Consider the following 14,368-nt stretch of genomic DNA (forward strand, 5'->3'; position numbering starts at 1 on the left):
GTCATGAAGAAAAAAAAAAAAAAAAAAAAAATCAGACCCCCAATTTAAACAAAGCAGTATGTGGTTGAATTTTATTGACTGAAGTCTGCAAGCTTCAGCAATGCATTAGGCTCAAATAACTGTGGCATGGAGAAAAAAAAAAGAGCATAGCTCTTTAGTAGATCAGTGTGTGACTGGCTCATTAAGAAGCAAAAATCCTACTGATGTGGTCAGCTGTATTGGAGTAAGGCCTTGTTATGCAACCATTTGGTACATTTTGGAACACCACAAAAACCTTAAAAGTGTTGTCTTACACCACTTGAGACTTATTGGCTGACAGCCACTTAAACAAGTGAGTGGGAACTGGCACAGAAATGCTGGTCTCCTCCGACAACTCCACTGTGACTCCGTCTTTATTCTTTCTCTTTGCCACAAGATGGAGCCAGTTGTGGAATTAAAAAAAAAAAAAAAAAGATATCAGACTGACTGTTCACATTAATTTATTTAATTTTAAAACTTCAGTGAAAAAAGTAAAAGTAAAATTTGAAAAAGTGCAAAGCCTCTTTGTATTAAGTTAAACTTAACATATTAGTACACGGTGGTTTCCTACAGTAATCCCCTTTGCCAAACAAAAACCCTCATACATTATCCCAACTGACTGTGTTAATCTGGGCAGATTAATAATCAGGGTTAGGTATACAATAAATTTCTCATTACTTAAAAGACAGTAATGGAGGCCAAAGCATCTCTGTCATCAAACCAACGTCCTCTTGCATTCCACAAGTTGACAAAACAGTTTTTTGCTTTCACTTTCCTTTCTTCTGAAATCCCCCTCCCACCATCTACCTTTTCTTCACCTCCTGTTAACCCCCCCCCCTTTCTCTTTGTCACTGGCTGGGGCTCCTCTCCCCTCCTCGGACAGCTGTCATTAAATGACTCTTGTAGGTTTTGCTGAGTCCAGTCATCCAGAATTTGAGCAGCCTGACGTTGTCTTCCTCGCCCGGCCCTGTGGCGCCAAGGAGGGCCAGAACCTTCTGGGTGTCCTCCCTCCCTCGCCCGTCCACTTTGGAGAATTTGAACAGTACTTTGACTTTACTGAAAGAGCGAAAAGTAGCTATGAGAAAGCTTTCCTATGCAAAATGGTGAAATCTTACTTAAACCCAAGTAGTCTTCATCAAGACTGAATTTTACTCACTTCATCCACTCTTCCTTCAGACACAGCAGGCAATGAGATACGACGTCCACAGACAAATTCTCATTAGACAGAGCTACCTCAAGCTTGTTCAGTAATGTTGGACCTGGAGAAAGAGTGTAAAGATGCAATCAAAATTTTTTTAAATTCATCATGTGACCATTATTCTTTAGTTCCAATGAAAGTTGGCCTTCGCCTGTTTCCTGCCAACTTAAATAACTTAAATAAATAAGCTTTGAATGAAAGTTGGTAGAAAGACAGGCTGTGGGCCAAGGAACAAATCATTTCTGGTGTTCTGATTAGCTTCTGATTTGGATGGGTCATGTCTGAACATTTTCCCTACTTTCAAACTCACCACTGCTCTTGAATAAAAAAATAAATCTGGCCCATATAAGCCACCACTATGTGTATTGTGATTTCAAAAAATCTTCTCTTATAAAGCTTAGTTTTAAAGTGCGGGGTTTGCAAAGTTATGTGCTCTCCTTTTCTAAGGTTTGTGCAAGAGGCAAAGTAGGGTGTATTTTTTTTCTTACATTGAAAATGGCAGCAAACATACAGTGACTATTTATAAATTCAGGTAGGTATGCTCACCCCTGTCTGTGGGCTGTGTGTTGGCACTGGTGATGAGGAACTGATAAAGTGAGCAGATATCATCATCACCTACATAGGAGATCTGACAGCTTCTCTCTGTGCTGACATCCACCAGCACTGAAAATTCTACAGGACAAAAAAAAAAAAAAAAAGGAAGGTAAAATCAACACGTGAACTGCAGGTACAAGCAAACAATTTGTGACAGAAGTTGTCTTTGAGGTTTCATACTACAATGTATCATAGTGTGATTTCAGAGACTCTCTTGTACCTGAGGAGCTGACATGGGTCGGAATGGGCACATCTGGGCTGAGACCCAGGAAGTTGCATTTGTAGGCCTCCTCGTACTGAGCACTGTAAGGTACAGAACGCACACAGCCTACTGGGAGCAGAGACTGGTGGAAGAAAGGACAGAGATCCAGATTAGAAAAGTGCCATGAAGAGCAATTTATCTCTTATCTAGCAAAGTAAGCTGAAGTTATCAGTAGTAGCCCTGGACCCCCACACTGGACGTTTTCAAGGATTCTGACTGATTAGACCTCTGCTCAGGACAAGCTGGGTGAAGCTGTGTTGGGAATGATCTGAGGTCACCAAACACTGTGAACGAAAAATAACCATGAAAGGTCCTGACCTGAACCTGCTTACCTGTGTATTTGTACAGTTGTACAAATATACAATTAAAAAAAAAAAAAAAGTGTGTACTGGGGCTTTAGTCTTAAATACTGACATACAGTATGGAATAGGCCTTTTTCACAGCAGACATTTTTACATGTGACAGTAGGAAAAAACACAGGTGTAAATAATAACTTTACTGATGGCTGTATTCCGTTAAGCACTTCACTGTTTCAGCTTAGAGGGACACTTGAATAGAACCAGTAGAGCCATCGCACATGTTATTAGTAACACCTGTACTTTTCCTACTGTGATAGGTCAAAATGTCTGCTGTGAAAATGGCCTACGAAGTAGCAGAAAACATGCAACAGTGTAACTGTTATCAATTATGTTGAAAACATATATCAAAAAAATTATCAGAATCATCACAGGAAATAAAAACACTTCAAAGGACTAGAAAAGGTAAAAGCAACAACAACAACAACAACAACAATCATATAATGAAAACAATAACATGCTCTGTCTCCTTTGCGTATCTTGCATAAAAAGGTAAGCATGGAAAGCATGTACAGGCAAAGAAAATTTCAGGGTGTGTAACGGTAGCTTAAATAATTACATGTCTTCAGGCAAGAATTGGATGATAGAAAAAAACCTTAAAATTTAATAAAGTTAACAAAACAAAGATATTTTTATGGAGAAATAACTGAAACAGTTGGCTGGTATTATATCAAAATGACTGTATATCTCTTACAATCTTATAATGGCATTTGTAACCTTTAATGGTTTACATTTTAAAAGTAATCTTTCCAACCTTAATAACATAAGACAGGTATGTTTAGTGTTAGATGATTGGTGTGTAATTCTACGCTCCATTTAACTATTGACACAATATTATACCGTGGCTCAACTAACCACAACCCTCACAGGTGTTGTCACTAATTACAAGTCCTAATTCCTTTTTACCTGCATCATAAAAACACTATCTTCCCTAGTGAGGCAGACATGGATGCAGCAGTAGAGAAGAGTACCTTGAGTACTGTAAACGCTGATTGGATAAGCCCCGGGTGTGCTCCTCTCCATATGACCTGATTTCCCATGAGCACATGCCATGCTAGCTGACGAAACTCAGCAGCCCCGAGGACCTGCAGAAACAGTTAGACAGTACTGTACATCAGCGCACAGATACAGTATGTATATTCATTTCTTGAATCATCATTGACTAAAATGTGTCAGATTAAGGCAAGAAAACTATAAATTCTTGCAAAAAAAGGGGCATTTTCATCCCCTTTATTCTCCTTTTTTTTCATTTTTCTGTTTACTTACATAAAAAATACGTAAGTTTACCTGTCTCAAGTGTCTCAGTGACCTAAACTTTGGACCAGGTAATTCATCTAATTTTGCATCATCACACATGAGGTCGTGGCCCAGCTCACTCTCTGAATGGTGCCGCTGAGACTTTGATGTTCCTCCTTCTGCTCCCTCCCAGCAGCTCATTTCCTCCTCTTGTTCTGTTGGAAACACAGTGTCATTAAAACAAAAATAGCGATGACCGAATGTTTTAAACGCAAGGCTCACCACAAATGTGGGAAATTCTTTTCCTGGAAATGACTGGATTAATATTACACTCTATATATGCAGAGTTTGACGTGATGTGCACATGATATTACACATCCTGTTTTTCTAAAACAAAATCAATTCTTTATAACTTCACCTCTTATCGATGACTAATTTCAGTATCTATACTAATAGAATGCTGCTAGCACATGATGGAACAGTGTCCCTCATAGTATCAGATCAAGTGAGTCTGTACAACATCAGAAAAAATATTTTTTAAAAACCCATTTGTACAAATTGGCATTTTAATTGTACTTATAATTTTTTTTAATCTTGATGTTTTAAAAAAAATATATTGTCTTGTGTATTACACTTCGAAGCTGTGACTTTTAAAAGTGATAAAGAAATAATATTGTAAGTAAATAATCTTTAACATTAGAAAACGGGATATTGCAATTCCAAAACCTAAGAGCCATGCTGGACTGTGAGATATCAATGTAATTTTTTTTATCACTTTCTTAATCTTGTCTAAAACTCTGTAAAATCTGCCTGGAAAGGCCAAGTATTGGGAGTACAATTGTAAAGTGAATCACCCTTATTCTGGTCAGAATGTCTCGGAAGTGACTTAACCCAGTGAATCAGACTTTCAGAGGAAACTTTTCAGACTGATGATAAAAACAAGAACACACTGTGTAAACACATGATATCTACTTAATACCCCTTCATCACGAGGCCAAACCTCAGGTGGAACGCAAGACGTGTTGAAGCATTGCCCAGTTAAAATATGTTCTTTTTGTATGATAAATTGTCATATGACATTTTTTTTGTCTTCAGCTTTTACCCAGTTGTAGGGCTCACAAAATATTAGTTGGGTAAATACGAAGTTCTGTGCTCTAGAATAATCATCCTCTTTAATTATGGACAATGTGTTTACCTGTCTGTCTCTCTATGAGCACCAGTGTGTCCTCAGTAGGGGCCCCCTCGAGCAGCTTCTCTGTCAGACGACTACCACAGGCCTTCAGCAGCCTGGAAATGAGGGGAAAACACACAACAGCGTGTCCGGGTGAGTGATTACAAACTACTCACACAGAAAGAGACAACAGCTCGTATTTCATAGTGAGACTGCCTGTTTATCATCTCACCAGCTAAAGGAGGAGTGCAGGCTGGCCCAGAGGTTGGGATGCTGGGTAAGAGAAGTTAGGGATCGGGCTGCGTTGCCGCTCCTTTGGTGTGGGAAAACTGCAGGTGAAAACACACTGTTCATCCTCACAGCTCGCTGGGGGCAAACTCCTTGTTCACTGTCAAACACCTGATGCAGAGTACAATATCAAGACATTAGGTGTTCTGATAGATACATACCTGTGGAATAAGACTTCATATGTCTATATGAATAAATGGAATAAAGGGATGTAGTGTCTGTGTTTGTGCCCTACCTTGAGGGCTGTGCTTTGCAGGCTCTGTATAGTGAGTCTAAGGTGGCGTAACAGAAATGGCCAGGAGTTGATAAGGTAGATCCTGTCCATGGCTACCATGACAATACTGTACCACCGCTGAAAGCCTCTGGCCAGGCTGTCTTTGATAAAGAAGGTGTGTGAGAACACAAAACCGTGTTGCTCATCTCCAAAGAAAATTGGCCCTTCACGGCCAGGACACACCTGACAAAACAAACAGAAGATTGGAAAATTGGAAGAAGCATATGAAAAGACAGAGGAGTAAGCAATTGGGCATGTTGATTTTGGGCGCATGAGATGTGTGACTCACACACACATACATGCAGACGTACGTCACTGTTTACCTCACAGCTGAGGCTGCGTACACAGGCCTGGCGGACCACGCTGAAAAGCTGTGGCTGCCTGGGATGCTGGTGGCTCAGGAAGCGTATGCCTGTTTCATCATCAATGCTCACAAAGCCTGGGTGAGACGCAGGTAGAGATCGACATCCCTAGGAGGCAGGGAGAAGAGAAAAATGACAACTTTGAGACGGATGACAACAATACGGACTCCCCTACATACCAGAAAGTTCTAGCTAGAGTGTAATGTGGAAGACAAGTAGAGAAAAGGGTGAATCAGGTCATATTGAGAAAAATATCTGGTAACGTCACGGTGAGTTGACCTTCTGTCCTCGGTCTGCCCGCCTCCGCTCACCTCACACATTTCTCCTCTTTGTGTGGCTGAGCTGTTGGCTCTCATGGTCAGCCCTTCACCTTCCCGGTCACCGTCTCGGTCCCTGTCCCCAGGTGCTGGGACCCCTGCCTGGGATGAAGGGGTCGGGGATGGAGGGTGTAGTGCCTCGGTGCAGAACAGTGTCCGAGGGCCATGGAGTTCACAGAAGTGACAGAGAGCCACCAGAGCATTCATCTGAAAGAGAAAGAACAAGTTTCCTTATTATTTGTTGTGTTGAATATGTGTGATTTAGATGTGGAAATTAAAAGTTCGTTTATCAAATTTGTTTCTCCGTAATAGGCTGCTCTAGTGTCAACATTTGGCCATTATAAGTGATACTAACATAGTCTTACCTTTAGCGAAGCCCCAAGTACAACAAATGATTACTCAAAGCTACTTTACAGGACAATTCATTGGTGGCAGTGTCCAAGAAAGCCGTTATATTAAAAAAAACGGCATATTAAAACAGTGGTATAAAACAGCCTCCATTTTTAATTTAGTCCGTTTCTCAGATGAGTGGTTCTCAGTGTCTCAGATTTAGGCTTTCTACAATTTCCTTTTACTGCTGTGTTTTCTCAATGTGCAGCTGTTAGCCTAACTCAAAACAACAGGTCGCGTCACGTGAAGGAGAGTCACGCGCTCGAGCACAAGTGACGCATGGCCGTTATGCTGCATTCACGGAACGTCGACCGAATGGAAAAAACGGGTGAAAACCGCCGCCAATCCCTGATTTGGGAGTGTCAGACATTGGTTTAAAGTGGTCATCCCTAGTGCTGTCATTGTAGTCACATCAGACAAACCGCCTAAAAGTAGCTTCTTTTGTTGTGTTACGTTTTTGTAGCAGTTCGTTACCAAGTAATACCAGATACATAGAAAGACTGTATAGCTCCTGTGAAATTAACTGACACTGAATTTTAATTTTGATGTAACTGCTAGCGGTTGTGCATTTGCAGCCATTCTACCAATACACTGTTGACATGTCTGTACCTCTTTCCACCAAATGGGAAAATAAATTGCTGTAAGTAAATCTCCCTATCTCCGACTCGAAATTAAAATTATAAATCAGTGGTTGACTTGAATGTTTTTTGTCACTCTGCTGCTCGTAATTACAGTTTAAACGATATCACGTGAACGCGGCATTAACTGTATTACTTTTTTTTTTTTAACCGTTCATTTTTTTTTTTTTAAGATGTCGAGTAGTATCAAAGCGAGAGGAGAGTCCACAAACGACCGACTACGTTGCCAGTATCAATATAACAAATATAACATAACGTATGTTAACGTATGTGTTAAGTTTCCACAAAGGCATCCTCGATGACAGACAAATTAAAACTACATTACCCATACTTCCCTATGAGCCCACAAACTCGGGGTCAAACGACGATAAAAAGTCAGGACTGTCTGCTTCGGTAGGTATATCAAAGATTTAAAAAAAAAATAATAATAATTTTCAAGTGATTTGTAAGGATGATTTTATGTTGTAATTGTTTTATCTAAATATGACGATTATTTTTTGTACCGAAGTTGTTGAATTACGAAAGGCTTATGGTAATGAACACTAGCCAACCACTTCCGCAGCACCTAAATTGGCAGAGAAGAGAGAGAAGTAAATGTTTAAGTTTTAGGAGTATCAGATTTTACATTGTCATTCTGTCTTTTCAAGCAAAGCCAAAGGTATAGTAGCGAATTACACAGGGACACAGCACACTTTTCTGAAGCAGCGTCGCCTTTTAAATCACAGATATGAGCATGGCATCAGACGGATCAGGAGTGCCCTCAGATTCACCAGAGGACCGCAGAGATGATGGGACCCACTTGAAAGACACACTCAGTCCAGAGGCAGGGGTCCCAGCTGACCTTAACGGTGCTAAATCCACCCTAAACTCCACAGCAGGTAAATCACCCTGTTTGGTTTTACGTATGTAAGTGCATATAATGTTTCACTTATGAAAACACCATAGTACTGCGGGTAACCCATATTTCTGAGTCAGTCTGAATCAGTAACTGCAATCAAATTCCTCAGTCTGTGATACATTTCTTTGTAACTGTGAGCAAGTTCTGGTAACTTCTTGATTCTGTTCTCATATAGCAATAATCCCTGCCATTAATCTTGACAGCTGAATGCGTGAGCCAACTTCTGCCATTTCAGCCAGTATCTTAATGTCAGTCCAAGGTGTTCTTCTGGAATCAGGAAATTAGTTAAGAGCTGTAAGTATTGACTCTGAGCTCCAAATCTGGTAGGAGGTATGAGCTGTTTTTAATTGTCTAAGTGGTTCCCAATCAAAATAAGCTTTCCAAGAAATAATTAAAATCATAAGTATTATTTACTTCCAGTCACCTGGAGTTCTTATGTCTGGAAGCAATTAAGACTCCATAAAAGTCTCTTGCTGTTATCCCACATGCCAGCCAGTGCTATCTTGGGGGAAAGGAAGATATTACAGCTTTATCATTTATTTCTGATTTTAAATAGTTAATTGTAATATCAAACATTCAAATGTTTAAGATAAAAATCTGAAGTGTTACTCCATTGTTCATTTTGGTGGACTGTTTGGTTACTGGAGTTTTCTCCCATTAGGTTTTAATAGAAATCTCTAATAGTGAGATTATTTCAACATGATCTTTTGAAGTGGCAGTGAAAGTGGGTAGAGCTTATACGCTTGGGATCACATCCGTGGCATTCAAGTGAATATATACCCCCCCTCAGTAGTTGCCTGAAGATTAGGGTTGACCTCATATGGTTAGTTGTGTGTTAGTTAGCCTAGGGGAGGGCACAACAACACTCTCTGAGCATGCCTCTCCTTGCAGGAACTTGATGGGTGGAGTTGGGTCATCAGTGAGATTCAGCTCACCTGGTCTGGTTGCACTTTATAAGCTGGTCGCACTCAGCCAGCCTCTCTCTCTCTCTCTCTCTCCTGGCCTCCACCCTGTTTGGCCTTGTTGTATTTTTTTTTTTTACATTCATTTACTTTTCAGTTCTGTAAAATAAACGTAGTTTTAGTTAAAACTCATGTGGTCTCCGCTCTTTTGTCCAGTCTTTAACCGGGTTGCGACACCGTCATCTGGAACACAAACATATCTCACTGACACGGAGGCTCATACACTGTAGGAGACATGTATTGAAAATACATGCAGAAGCAAACAGGAGAAACATATTTCCTGCTCAAAGAATGGATCTAATATTATACTGCGAATTATTACTTTCATTTATCCTGCTTGCTGGCTTAAGTAAATGGTCAACATTCTAATCTGAGAAGATCCTGCCATGTTGTTGTAGGTATTTCCAATGTTAGTGAAAACTGCTTTAAACTGGCAGACAGATATTTTTGGTATCTCTGTCCTCTCAGCCGCACCACCTCATAGCCCGGGTCAGGCTATAGAAGAAGTCTGGGGAAATTATATTTGTGGATGTTTTACTACTTTTTCATGGAGCTGGACCTAGACATCACCTGTCGAATGAACACATAAACAGTTTTGAGTCAAAACATACGTAGATAACTGGGAAATTCCCATGGACCAGACTGCCCGTGTTACGTGGGGTTGCTGTTTGCAAAATTTGCTAACTGTGGCTGTGTTACTTTTCTGAGGTAATTTAAATGTTGAACCGAAATTGAAAGGCTGCCGACTTTCCTTACAGACTTTGATTACAGTTTAATTGCGCGTCTGCCCCGCTTACTTTTGCTTTTACTCTGTCTTTCTCTCTGCTGCTCTATCATTTACAGAGTCAGCAGAACGGGCTGAGGATGGAGTCAGCGTGTGCCAGTTTTTCCTGATTGGAAAGTGTCATTTTGGACACAGATGTCGTTTGTCTCACAGGTCGGATTTTCTTACCCTGTTAAGACAAACTCACCAACGGGATAATATAGATCCTTATAGCTAAGATCCATCTGCATGTATTTTTTATTTCTAATGTCAGTTCCTGCTCATATTGCAGCACAGACAAAGGTTAAAAAATTACCCATGGCTAAATATTGGTGCCGCAAAATGTTTATATATCATAGATAAAGGTTTATCTGTGTCAAATGGAATTTAGACTTGTATGTCACATGTATTTTTTCCACTGTTGTTGCCTTCATTTCTCAGTGATCCATCACAGGATGACTCAGGGGCTGCATCTCCTGATCAGGTTGACACACCGGATGGAGAAAAGATGGAAAAACACAAGAAGAAAAGCAAAGTGAACAACCCACAAAAGCCAGAATACGAGGGAAAAGGTCAATGTATATTTAGCTAGTTTCCTAAATCCTATGATAGACAACATATTCTTAAGAAGCCAGTGAACCTTTTTTTTTTTTAAAGTCTTGACTAACTTTTTCCCGACATTAATACGTTACATCCCTTTTTTTAATAAATATGTCATTGTCTCACAGAAGTGAACAAAAAGCCTCGTATGCGCACAGCAGATGACGTTATCTCTCGGATCCTGTGGGACCCATCAGTTGACGCATCAGAATTTGTAGTGGGCTATGTGGATCGCTTCCTAGGTGTGATGGAGCGCCCCTTCTGTGACTTTAACTGGGACACCAACCCCTGCGACTGTGATTACTCTTCTGAACTGGCCCTTCCAAGACACCGGATCCAGTACTTCACCTATGGAGGGCACCGCGTCTGGGACCGCCACAGCAGAACTGACAGAGTTTTTGGCTCCACCGGTCAATCTCTGGCTCCCCCCTTTGGAAGGGAAGAGGAAGTAAAGCGTAAGAGAGGGCCCTTTATTGCTACCCCACCTTTCACACAACCAAATGTATACTTACATAGACAAAATATACAAAAACCAGTACACTCACAATGTACACACTGACTGAATACAACCACTTGTTTTTACAAGAAATGAACACAGAAGTCCAAGAACAACAACAAGCCTCCCTTGAAACAACAGAGGAGCAGCCACCTTCTGTCAGTGGGCAGGCAGGGAGTGTAACAGAAGAGTGTACTCATGCTGGGAACACACATCTGGAGGAAGAACAACAGCAATCACGAGGAGCATGTGTTGTGGAGGAAGCTGCAAAAAGGTCTGATGTTCATTATCGTCCCTTTAAATTTATCCGAGAACTTCTGTACAGAACAAAATAGCATTTTTAGTGTCTACATGTTCCATACTCAGCCTGTTTGTAAAAAATGCCAACTTAAAGTCGAAGTGAAATGGAAGTTAGAGCATTGTTAGCTTCAGTAATGTAAACCAGAATATGTGTGTGTGGGGTGTAGTTACCAGAGCAATTTATGACAGATCCTGACATGTGATTGGAGCGCTCAAAAATTGGTATCACTTAGAGAATATGCTGTCTTAATACGTAGACGACAATTCACCTGCACCCACACCTTCCTCACCTTCATTGTTAGATCAGTAGGCAGAGGGGGAAATGAAAAAATGAATCCTTAACCACACCTTTTTTAAAATTTGAACAAAGTTTTTGCCAACTGACATCCAAACACACACACCTTACCCAGGATATCAATCTGATAGCTAATACGACCCACGAGCCCTAGGTCAAGTGTGGTTATATATGATGGACACAGTTCATTGGTTGCCCCGAATCACATTGGACTGGATGAATTCATCTATACATCCCTGAGTTCAAGACAAGTCTTTAAAAAATATATTATAATGCATTACACGAAAACGGAGGGATTTTGATATAAGAATACTTGAACATGATTTTTGTGACATATATTTGGCATATATAACACTAAGATAACTGAACAATTAATACAAGGACAGAGGATTAGAACTTGGAGAATGTAAGACATTTTACATTTAGGAGATTTATGTTTATCAGACTGTCTTTGTTTTCCACGGTTTAGCTTTAACGTAAAACTATCTCAGAAGTTACTTTGTTGCCTCTTGAGTAACGTTACACACCTGCTTTGATTTCAGACTTAAGGCTTCAACAGACCAAATGTCCTCTTCCCAAAAGGAGGGGGTGACTGTAAAAGAGGAGGGAGAAGAAGACACTTTGGCAGAATGGCAAGAAATGGCAACGGAAGGCAACGAAGATGCTTCTGTGAGTATGGCACAGGTCATCCTGAAATACATTCTTGTTCTGCCATTACAGTTCAGGTTTAACAGAGTGATCCTCTTTATGTTCCTCTCCTGTTACACACAGAGTTATCTTGGAGCCCTGCACATTAGCCAGAATCCATCAGCACCTCTGGAGCAGAGAGAGGAGAAACGTGGTGGTCGCCCCCCAAAAAAACGACCCACCCACTTCATCGCCTTCAGGGCCAACACTCCTGCTATCCTCTCCTGTTTCCAGCAGCTGCAGGAGGAGATCACCTCCCTTTTACCCTCCTCTGCCTGTCACTGGGAGACCGCCTCCAGCCTTCATGTCACCCTTTGCCTCCTGGTGCTGCACGGCCCAGCTGAGGTAGCCACTGCAGGGGAGATCCTCCGCCAGTTTGCCCATTTGGATCGCAACCCACCTGTAGCTGTGACCTTTCCTGTGAAGTTGAAACATTTCAATGGGAAGGTGCTTTTCCTGAACCCCCAGCCTCAATTGCACCTCCAGCTGCTCAACAGCGGCCTGCAGGAAGCGTACAGGAAGGAGGGCTGGCTCCACAGGGACTCCTACAACACGCGCTACCACCTCACTCTGGCCAAAGTAGAGGACAAGGAGGGAGAGAGGATTTTTGATGGGGTGGGGGACCTGAAGGTGGGGAAGGGTTTAAATTTTGGCCGCCTACCAGTTAACACCTTACATCTTTGTGCCATGGGCAGTTCCAGAGGAGATGGTTTTTATGAGACCGTGTGCACAGTAACTCTCCGATGATAGAAGAGTGAGCCATTTCACATGCACACACTACAATGTATGTTGTTATGTGACATCTGACTGGGTGCAATACCACTGAGCTCGATTTGCACTAGCCATGCAGCCTTATCAGCCAAATTTAATGTCTGTGTTTGAGTTTTTTAACTTAGTTTTTTTTTTTTTTTTTTTTCCCAGAGATGATGCACTATTAAAGATATTTTTATAAAAGTGCCTAAGGCGCATAAAGGGATACTTGATGCAGAGCTACGGGACAGAGGTAAACACCCTATGTTCAGTTATACTGAACAGTATTAAGATGCAGAAGAATACAATAGTCCCAAAACACTTAAATTAGAATATGATTTAAAAATGTGTTTTCCCTAACAAGTGCATTTTAATCGGTTAAGGGTCTACATTATACATCATATTGATATTTTAAGATGAGAAATGAGTGGAGCCAACACATAATACAGGGAATTCATAATGCAAGCTGCTACAATATATCCAGAACTTGCTGAGAGCACAGCTGTTTTCTTTACCTGGCTGAACGGAAGAATATAAAAACTATAAACAGAGATTGCATGAAGGTCTACGACATTAATTGTACCTCACTCTTCAAAATTCTTTAGTGCCGAGTCTGTTTTTTATGTTATAATGCAAAGTTTCATCAGTCCTCTTAATTGTTGCCTTTAGTTGATAGAAATGAAAGATTTAAACATTATAAAATCCACATTTGCTATTTAAAATTTTTTTTTAAAAATTAGAGCTGAAATGATCAGTAAATGAATTGATTAGTTGATCAATAGAAAATTAATCTGCAACCATTTTGCTGATCGATTTAACATCAAGTAAAATGCGAAAAATTCCCTACTTCTAGCTTGTTCATTGTGACGACATGCTTGATGCTGCTTTACTTTGTCTTATGTTATAGTAACATGGAATTTTTTTTTTCATTGTTGGTTAAACTAAAGAGTACAAATCACATCTTGGATGTGTACCTGTGTCAAATCAGCCTTGAGATCCAGGAGGAAACACATGAGTTTGATGTGTACTTTTGCAATCAATGCAAGTTATTGTACAGGATGATGTAATTGCTCACGTGTCATCAGCTCTGAGTCTTTTAACTTATGGGGCATGTAGAATAAAATACCTACTTCCTTGAAATACAAAAAAAATGCCTCAAGAAAAATGTCTTTTTTTTTCTTTTTTCCCCTCTGTTTATTATCAGGTGGGCCAAATAAGGTGATTGGGGCCAACTTTGGCCCCAGGCCCCACTTTGGGCATCTTTGATTATGTTTTACTACTACAGACAGGACATATGCACTTGCCATAAAGGTGTATACAGGATACATAAATTGTTTATGAGAGGAAGAGATTATGATTTCTTTACAGGCATCAATTAACCAAAGTAGCTGTTTTCTGCAGCTCATAATTCCATGATTTATACAATCTGTTATATGAATATTGTTTTGACTGTGCGTCCACAAGAACGATGACTTTGTATGATTTTTACAATGAATTACAAGCACGAAATTGT

General features: G+C 40.4%; 2 protein-coding genes across 12 annotated transcripts; one reads left to right on the plus strand and one right to left on the minus strand.

Moving 5' to 3' along the window:
• Positions 1 to 469: 469 nt before the first annotated feature.
• Positions 470 to 8,493, minus strand: flcn (folliculin). 7 transcript variants are annotated; one of them, XM_040117775.1, is made up of 13 exons: positions 7,780 to 7,907; positions 7,608 to 7,669; positions 6,071 to 6,283; positions 5,709 to 5,867; positions 5,359 to 5,580; positions 5,068 to 5,234; positions 4,860 to 4,951; positions 3,716 to 3,879; positions 3,400 to 3,513; positions 2,031 to 2,154; positions 1,763 to 1,888; positions 1,175 to 1,277; positions 470 to 1,074 (listed from the first exon to the last, which is right to left on the minus strand). In XM_040117775.1, exons 3-13 carry the CDS (start codon positions 6,281 to 6,283, stop codon positions 867 to 869), a joined length of 1,692 nt encoding a protein of 563 aa, XP_039973709.1. In that variant the 5' UTR covers positions 7,608 to 7,669; positions 7,780 to 7,907; the 3' UTR covers positions 470 to 866. The 7 variants fall into 7 exon arrangements, with proteins under 7 accessions (XP_039973709.1, XP_039973710.1, XP_039973711.1 ...); XM_040117776.1 differs by lacking the exons at positions 7,608 to 7,669; positions 7,780 to 7,907 and adding an exon at positions 8,427 to 8,493; XM_040117777.1 differs by lacking the exons at positions 7,608 to 7,669; positions 7,780 to 7,907 and adding an exon at positions 8,417 to 8,486.
• Positions 6,712 to 14,368, plus strand: leng9 (leukocyte receptor cluster (LRC) member 9). Of its 5 annotated transcripts, XM_040117768.1 has the most exons (9): positions 6,712 to 7,106; positions 7,383 to 7,497; positions 7,830 to 7,982; positions 9,808 to 9,901; positions 10,169 to 10,299; positions 10,456 to 10,782; positions 10,914 to 11,097; positions 11,961 to 12,087; positions 12,190 to 14,368. In XM_040117768.1, the coding sequence occupies exons 3-9, from the start codon at positions 7,832 to 7,834 to the stop codon at positions 12,850 to 12,852; spliced, it is 1,677 nt and encodes a 558-aa protein (XP_039973702.1). In that variant the 5' UTR covers positions 6,712 to 7,106; positions 7,383 to 7,497; positions 7,830 to 7,831; the 3' UTR covers positions 12,853 to 14,368. The 5 variants fall into 5 exon arrangements, with proteins under 5 accessions (XP_039973702.1, XP_039973701.1, XP_039973704.1 ...); XM_040117767.1 differs by lacking the exons at positions 6,712 to 7,106; positions 7,383 to 7,497 and adding an exon at positions 7,516 to 7,694; XM_040117770.1 differs by lacking the exons at positions 6,712 to 7,106; positions 7,383 to 7,497 and adding an exon at positions 8,206 to 8,296 and having other exon boundaries at positions 7,868 to 7,982.

Source organism: Xiphias gladius, chromosome 22, assembly GCF_016859285.1.
Source record: "Xiphias gladius isolate SHS-SW01 ecotype Sanya breed wild chromosome 22, ASM1685928v1, whole genome shotgun sequence".
Taxonomy (NCBI): Eukaryota; Metazoa; Chordata; class Actinopteri; order Istiophoriformes; family Xiphiidae; genus Xiphias; species Xiphias gladius.